General features: G+C 32.7%; 1 protein-coding gene across 1 annotated transcript; it reads right to left on the bottom strand.

Annotated features, from left to right (window-relative positions):
* Positions 1-4,873: 4,873 nt before the first annotated feature.
* On the bottom strand, positions 4,874-8,141 carry LOC145101925 (uncharacterized). Its single transcript, XM_079039232.1, has 6 exons — positions 8,000-8,141; positions 6,890-7,259; positions 6,225-6,807; positions 6,019-6,143; positions 5,797-5,932; positions 4,874-5,271 (listed from the first exon to the last, which is right to left on the bottom strand). The coding sequence occupies exons 2-6, from the start codon at positions 7,231-7,233 to the stop codon at positions 5,032-5,034; spliced, it is 1,428 nt and encodes a 475-aa protein (XP_078895358.1). The 5' UTR covers positions 7,234-7,259; positions 8,000-8,141; the 3' UTR covers positions 4,874-5,031.
* Between the last annotated feature and the right edge of the window lie 631 nt (positions 8,142-8,772).

Raw genomic sequence — 8,772 nt, 5'->3', positions numbered from 1 at the left:
TTTGAGGATAAAGGGGTTTGACTTTATGATGTGATGCTAATTCCTCATTTCCCATGCAAATCCCAAATAAAAACACATTATTCATAAGAAAATAAGCTTTACCCACCAGCTTTCCATGCAAATGTCAAGTTACCCTTATCCTTCCCTTTAGATATGTGAACTCCTTTCCTCTCCAAGTCACACTTCTCTCATTCACATTCAGTAAACTCTCAAGAAAACTCTCAACACCTTCAAGCTCCAAGTTCATCTCTTCAAAGGAAATTTACAGATTTCTTTGGTGAGTGTTTTTATCCTCTTTAAATAATTATTCTTACCATCATTCTAAGATCTCACTATATTTACACACAAAAATTATTCTTAGAATCCTCTAAAGTTTTAAGAATCTTTCAAGTTTTTGGAGCTTGGAAACTTCCTCATCACTCATCAAAATTACCCAGCAAAGATAACCAAGGTGAGCTTCATACCCCACCTCTTTCTAAATTTTCATTGTTTTTGGGGGAGAATACAAGTCAAATCTTGCCTAAATCCTTGGATAACTGCATGTATTTGTATGTTTAGAATGTGTGTTGAAATGTTATTACATTATAACAAATTTTTCATGAACGTGAGTTCACAGATTATATGAAAACCTTAAAGATGTTTACAAAACCACCACATAAGGAATACTTTATGTACAAGAAGAGCCTCCCAAGGTTTTGAATGTGTCCATTTATCCCTTATTTCATATCTCTATATCTAAAGATAAAAAGTTGTTGAAATAGACTATAAGTTGACACAATTGCTAGGATCTTCAAAGTTTTGGACTTTATGCCCCATAAATGATTGTTTTTGCAAACTATTAGGTGGTATTTCATAAATATTTTATATTAATATTTGCGGCAAGAAAATACACAAATAGGGCCTTTGTGATGGAAAATTTGTATGTCGTAAAGCTGTTGTCATAATTTCACACAAGTCATAGTTTTTACACAAAACATAACTTGACACTTTCCGACAAATGGAGTCACACATAGGGTTTTATAAAGAAATAGGGCTGTTTTGCCGGCTTTGATAATATTGAGTCATTTTGATAAATGTTTCAAAGCGGATTGATTCCAACAAATGAATCAAACGAAACGAAATATCTAGTTACGACTACAACTATTATTATTATTTAGTAAATAATGGTTTTCACGATTTGCTAAAAAGTCGGTTAGTATTCTAGTCAGACAAATCTTCACAGTACATTTATTTATATATAATAGTGTACGCCTAAAGTCCTGTAAGAGTTATAACCAGAGTCTCTAGGAGGGGGAGCGAGAACTTGTGTATAGATCTATACGGGGTTGACACCCCGCACCTTCGTTGTTCGCTACAGCTAGACCGGCCAATCTAGGGTGAAAAATGTCTTAAACAAAACCGACGCCTGAAGAACGTCATAACAGGCACTTCGTCATATTAGTATGGTTGTAACGACTCACTAGAATACATCATAAACGTATTTATACAGATTTCATCTTCGGTTGAAAATCAACTATTTTTTACTATCTCAATGAGACCTTTCCACACAAGTGTTATGTTTTTACCAAAGTTACTATTCTACACATCAGTAAATATAGGGTTTTCTGGGAAAAAGATTTGTACGATTTCGAAAACGATGAATTAAGACACACATGCAACTACACTCAATTTGAAACAAGAATTACAACTATTTGATAAGAAAATATTGGATTTTTCTGGATTTCTAAACTATCATCAAAGTTTTTATACGCAAATGCTTATGAACTCACCAACATATTTTATGTTGACGCTTTTCAAACAACTTGCATTCTCAGGAAATTAATAAGCAGGTTATGGATCGCAGACTCAAGATTAATTTTGCTTTATTTTGGAAATTGTTTACCGATGTTTCTTTTGTGTACACTTGAAAACATAAACATGATGTAAAACAATGTAAGCTTGTTATATTGATGTATGATGTTTTGCTATGATTCAATTATATACAATTGTTATGATACTGCACAATGACGTCACACGTCTCCGGACGTTTTCGCCGTTCTGGTTCGGGGGTGTGACAGGACAGGACTACAACATGTGGGTATGAATGAACTATTCATGAGGGTACTCTGTTCGCCCCATGGTTGTCTTATTAACGCATATTGTGAAGGAATCCCCATGCAGTATTGTTTACTCGGAGATCCTTTAGGATAGATCCCTTGAGATCATCGGTTTAGGATCAAGGAGTGAGATTAACGTGAAATGGATGATCAGGTTATTTATTTGATGCAAAATACATAATTAAACAAATTAATTATAATATTTTAGGTTGAAAACTCTATGTGCTCATCAGGATCCCAAGCCTAGCCCATTCAGTTTCTTTGTATCACAAGTAGCAATACGAAGGTACATGGATAAGTGATGTTTGGATCTGATGGGAGATTTGAGGAGATGTAGGCCATGAGTACAATAAGATGTTGTAAGGCATGTTAAGACAAGTTTATGCTTATGTTTTGTATCAATTATGACGTCCCATATTTTTATATGAAAAACCATTTCTTCATAAATGTTTTGGGAACAAAACCCGCAATAAACGAATACTCTAAATTAAATAAGCATAAAGAAAATGTTTTAATTGGTCGTGAAAATGGGGATGTCATAGTTTCTTATACGAACCTAACAGTTGGTTTTCCTTTAGCCTACTTTTAGGTAGATTGTACTAAGGTGTTCAACACATAATTTGAATACCTTATAATACTTGTAACGTAAATTTGTATGGAAATTAGATTTAATGGACGATGATGAGTTCAAAATGATGTTAACGTCATTGTTTTGTTGCAAATAATGCATTATAGAGGTCTTTAATCCTTAGTATTATGGAGCTTAATGTCGTTTATTCTTATTCATAATTGTAATCAAGAAATTTTCAGTTTTCACTTAATGAAAGGGTAAAAGAGTTGAAATAAAAAAAATAAAAATAAAATAGGGCTTTTTTCATAAACTATGTCAAATAATGGGACTTTTATGAGGTAACCGGGTAAAAAATGGTTGATTTGAATTTTTTTAATTCGGTAATTGAGAGTTTTTTTTTAACAAAATAAATTTTGAAACTTTTGAATAAACCGACCCAAAATATTGAGCTTTTCTAAAGATTTCTCTTATATTAACTATTAAGTATATCAAACTTTTAGAAGTATTATATCACCATTTAATATGTAAAAGTTAATAAAAACTCAATTGTTTCATGTCCGATTAAAAAAATAATAAATAATAAAATAATAAAACAACTTCTTGATACGTTATTAGCAACCCTCTTAACAAACAAACATGCCTTGAATGTTTTTGAGATGGCTATACCAAACCTTGTGCCATGGCACACCTTTCTAGTCATGTTTTCCAAAAAGTAAAACCATGAGAAAATGCAATAGACATGTTTCAAATAATGGAACGTTTTAAATAAATAAGAAAATAATATAAGACTTTTTCAATTGAATATACTTACAATAAAGAGATGTTTTTCTTATATTTGACTTGAAAAGGCTAACTTACAAAAGTTAATGTTTTGGTGGGAATTTCACTCATATGTTTGTTTCACCTGTTACATTTGATCAAGTGCAATCACTTTTTGTTTCCAAAAATGGTTACATGTCAACCTTTTGCTGTAATTTCTTGACGATAAAAAAAGACATACATCTTGTTCATTATTATCTTTATGTCAAATAATTGAAAAATATAAAAATCACCAACCAAGCTTAGCAGTTTCATAAAAGCGTCTTATAAGTTATAAAGATAGAATAAGAAACTTTGTTTATCTAACCAACTCCGTCATTTGATTGTGAAAGAAAATAAACAAAGAAACTGTTATATTAACAGTAGTTATGCAAAACATTTTTGTGACAAGAATTACATGTTTTTAGAGAAATAATTTTGTAGGATAGTGAATTATTATTTTGATACAGATTTAGTTTTTTATTTTTTACACGGTTTGCCATTAACCTCATTTGGGCTGTTTAAAACTTACTATTTTCATTGGGTATTATACCATAATGTTTTTAGTACATTATTTACTATTCAAATTTTTTTTCTATACGATTTAACATTAAACTGTGTCTTGTTATATACCCAGGCCAACACCATCCACTCTACTATCGCCTCGTTTACTCACCACCACCGATAAACTAATCTAAAATCCTTTTCACAAAGATATTTACAGGTGTCATAGGATTCGAGAAGAAAGAGCCTAGAGAAGGATGTTGGGATATGGTGGTTTTCACAAAATAAGATGAGATGAAGAGGAGCAAGAAATGTGTAAGCAGCAGCAAGCAAGTAAATTGTCGATTGCAGTAAAGGGAGGGTGACGATGTTTTAGAGAGGAGGAAAATAAAAAGATTGTGTTTTTTTTTCTTAAAATGAACAAATAAAAATATGTTATCATTTTTTATGGAATTTTGTTCGCTGAAAAAGATAAGTGATTAAATATATGTACAAAAATAATAGTAAAATGTGTTCAAAAATATAAATTTAATAATGGTTTTTTAACAGGAAGGATAACCAACTAGACCTAATGTCCTACATAACGGATCAAAATGGAATTTCTTGAACAAACATACGTTTTATAATAAATTGTGTACAAAAAATAAGAAAATTGTACTAAATATTAAAAAATCATAGTTCATTAACTAATAACTACATCATTTTACCTTGTTTTATAAGATCCATAAATTCGTTACTTGATTAATTGATATCTTTGAAATTTTCATTGGGCTCTGTTGTTAGATATAAATCTCTAGAATTTCTCTTCTTGGTTATATCAAATATTAAGCCCATTTATTTATTCTATTGCTATTTCTTTACTGTTATGTATGATGCTAAAAAAAAAACAAAAAACGATCACGTATAAGAGAAAAAACATTGTATTGTAGATGCAACACCCAAAGACTAAAGAAAAAAAAAGAGTTAATAGGTTCAAACTGCAAGTCCCTCCCTACAAACCAAAGTAGGTTTGGTAAAAGTGGTTCTCTCTAAAAAGATAAAAGAAAAAAGAAAAAGAAAAAATTAAAAGCCAAATAAGCCTAGTTCACTGGCCTTCTCCTTCTCAAAAGTCTCAAAGTATTGATATATGATAGTGACAGCTAGCAATATTCCAGTACCAGATCCAATGGCTCCCATGAAATCTGCCAAAACAGTCAAAGCCCCAATACACATTCCCCCAAACGCAGCTGCTGTTGGGATGTACCGGTTCAGCTCCTTCTGAAGATTCGAGTCCCGATGTCCCGGCATCACCATTTGTTGTTCCTGCAAAACCAATACGTTATTGATACTGGCATACTGGTACTGGTACTCATACTGATATTCATGTCAACGGGATAAAAATTGCAACTTTTGTCCCAACAAAAGGTGTGATGATATGTCATGTGAGAACTAACGTTATGTTTGCCGTACTAGCTGAAAAGCTAGCTGTTAGCTGAAAAGTCAGCGGCTGGAAAACTAACTGTTAAATAAAAAGTCAGCTGATGGCTGAAAAGCTAGCCGATAAAAAATGATGTTTGGTAAAACTAGCTGAAAAATATAAAATGACATAAAAAGACATTTAAAAAAATGTGTTTCTATAACTAATTAAGGTGTATATTTGGAAATTTTTAAAAGATCTCCTAAAAAGCTACTTTTTGGCTTGCCAAACATGACAACTTAAAAAAACTCGAAAAATAAGCTAGCTGTGGCGCGATAAACACAACTCTTCATCTCTTGCATGTGCAAAAGACGTAAATGCCCTTGACATAGAAAGGTTTTATGTTATTGTTAGTATTATTATTAGATTACCTTGAGTTGTTTGGCGACATCTCTTGCAGAAGATCCAGAAACTTCAATCCAGGTCTTTGAGAAGAGAGCACAGGCTGTTAGCATGAACACCAGGTAGAAAAGAGCATGGAAGGGATTTGCTGCCATGTCAGCCAAGCTGATGATATTCACATGCAAACAAACAATAAATCATATTATAGATCATGGAATGGAATCGAAATATGGAATGGAATCAGTCATTACCTTGAAGGTGCAGTAACATAGTAAGCAAGACCACCAACAGGGACAGATTGACCAGAGTATTCAGACTCCTTCCATTTTCCCAACAAATTAACCAAAAAGTTCCCACTGTACTTTCTGTGCAACAACTGAAAAAGGAACAACAACAATATAAGTAATTATTCAATTCAACAAGTAAAGAAATAAAGAAAAGATAAAGACTTTAATACCTGAGAGATGAAATAAAGGTTGGAAACAAGTGCAGACTGGAGAATAATAGGCATGTTGGAGGTGTAAAACAGCTTAATGGGGTAAGACCCTTGTTGCCCACGAGCATTCTTAGATCTCACAGGCAAAACAACACGAAACCCTTGAAAGTATATAACAATCAAGAAAATCAACACAGTTGCAAGCAGATTAGTCACATTAGGCAGATTTTGCCTATAAAAAGCTTCACGTAATGCTCGGACTTTATCAGATCTAGTGATTAGAAGATGAAACAATGCAATCACTGCTCCTTCAAATTCAGCACCACGTCCACTGTTAATTGTTGTAGGGCTGAATGCTTTCCAGATAATGCTTTCACAGATATTGGTAGCTATGAACAATGAAATCCCAGACCCTAAACCATATCCCTTTTGTAGAAGTTCATCCAAACAGATCACAATAATCCCAGCAAAACATAACTGAACGATTATGAGAATGGCATTTCCAACACCAAGTTGACCAACACTTCCATACATTCCTGATAGAACATAGGCAACAGCCTCACCAACAGCAATCAAGATTCCCAACAATTTCTGTGCACCATTTCTGGAAAAATAAAGAGTTTAAAGATGGAGAAGGTTTGAAGAAGATTTGAAGAAGGTTAAAGAAAGAAAGATGTAATGCTTACAGTAGTGCACGATCTTCACGGACATTGTTGTCAACTTCAATGATTTTGGATCCTGCTAATAACTGCATGACTAGTCCAGAGGTGACAATGGGAGTGATTCCAAGCTCCATGACAGTTCCACGGTTTGAGGCTAAGATAACACGCATCCAGTAGAAAGGGTCTGCACCAGTTGTGGAGTGTATGCCATATAGAGGAAGCTGACTGCAGACTAGAAAGATGAAAAGGGAGATCACTGTGTATATGACCTTTTCTCTGAAGGGAACTTTCCTGTCTGCACTTTGGACTTCGGGTAGAAAGGAAAGAAAGGGCCTGACTAGATGTAATACTCTAAAACCACCTCCCATTTTGAGAAATCAGAACTGTGAAGTAGCTGTTTCAAGTTGTTTGGCAAAAGAAAGTATAAGTAACAAGCAAACGATTATTACAAAAGTCTTAATTGGCTTTAACATTGGAACTGGAGATTGTATATTAAGAACTGTGTTTCAACATCTTGAGAAACACCTAGAATCCATACTTTGTTCCAACTGCGTCATCAATTACAACTAGACATTCAACTATGATAAAAACCCTTCCTAGACTTGAAGAAACACATGCACCCCCCAAAAGAAATGATTTAAACATGAGTCCGCTGATATCAATTAATTCATTACACCCCTTTCGATTAATTTGCAAGTATCATCTACTCAAAAGGCATAAAATGTCAACATTTTTACGCTCAATAAACTTTCAAATCGTCTCGTCTCATCGACATGCAAAGCATTGAATAATAGAAACTAACTAGAAACCACAAATTGAAGGTCAATTAAAGTTCCATCCACTCAACGATAATCAATCGATTGAAACGTAAGAACAAATCAAATGCGTACATACATTCATACCAAGATCCAAAACATAAAACCAGCAAATTCAAACAAAAACAAACTACATATCGAATTGAAAACACAATTACGTATTTCAACTGAAAAAATCATTACAGATCGGGTAGTAAAATACTATCATATCAAGTTTCAAACATCGTAATTGATTTCTGCAAAATGAAAATAATTAAACACAAATAAAGTACAGAATTAGAACAGACGTAGATTTTGGAAAGATAGATCGAGAACTTACAGCGTTGAAATGGTAAAGATCTAATTGAAATTTGGGGAGAGACCCCTAGGGTTTTATACAGGAGAAGAGGGTAGGGAGGAGTTGGTTTAACATGAACGAAATTGCGCTGCGCAAGCGAAGTCTTTTAAAGGACACAGATAGTTTGGATCCACCACGGAACGCTATTTAGGATTCAAATTGTAAATTTACAGAAAGCACCTTTGATGTTTGAGTAAAGTTAAAAATATGTCCTTTATGTCTTGGTTATTACATTTTAAGCTTCGTAACCGATATTATGTTTCAAATGTATTTGCACTGAAGATATGGATTTGCAAAACTTTACAAATGATTTTGATATTATACTAACATGGTGTTATTTGTTTATGCTTATTGTTATTAATAATCTTAGCTCGTGAAGCATTATCTGTTATTTGAAGTTGTAGATTATCATTTACCAAAATTAACCCATATAACAAGTAATAAGAATGGAACAAAACATGTTTTTAACCGTGAATTATGAAAACGTGGATTTGAATGAATCTATATAAAATCATTGTACACTAACTTATATACTATTGTATTTAAAAAAAATTAAATAAATATTACCATATAAATATCCTTATATTCATAATTTAAACAAAAACTATTAAAAAAAAAATATTTCACCCTATTAGTCGCCATTAAGATTTTTTTTCTAGCTGTACAAATATACAACTCCATTAAATACTTAAATGAAACAAAAATTCAAAATGCCAATTTGATAAGCTTGGCGATATCAAAAGCCATGTATGGAA

Source organism: Lactuca serriola, chromosome 4, assembly GCF_051521515.1.
Source record: "Lactuca serriola cultivar US96UC23 chromosome 4, Lser_US96UC23_V15, whole genome shotgun sequence".
NCBI lineage: Eukaryota > Viridiplantae > Streptophyta > Magnoliopsida > Asterales > Asteraceae > Lactuca > Lactuca serriola.
This window is presented reverse-complemented; position numbering and strand designations above follow the sequence as displayed.

What these genes read in the sequence shown, in the direction of transcription:
- LOC145101925 (XM_079039232.1), bottom strand. Translation starts at nt 7,233, where the DNA reads ATGGGAGGTGGTTTTAGAGTATTACATCTAGTCAGGCCCTTTCTTTCC. An exon ending in ACCTTTATTTCATCTCTCAG is followed by an intron (nt 6,144 to 6,224) that starts GTATTAAAGTCT and finishes TTCCTTTTTCAG; the next exon opens with TTGTTGCACAGAAAGTACAG. An exon ending in TATGTTACTGCACCTTCAAG is followed by an intron (nt 5,933 to 6,018) that starts GTAATGACTGAT and finishes GAATATCATCAG; the next exon opens with CTTGGCTGACATGGCAGCAA.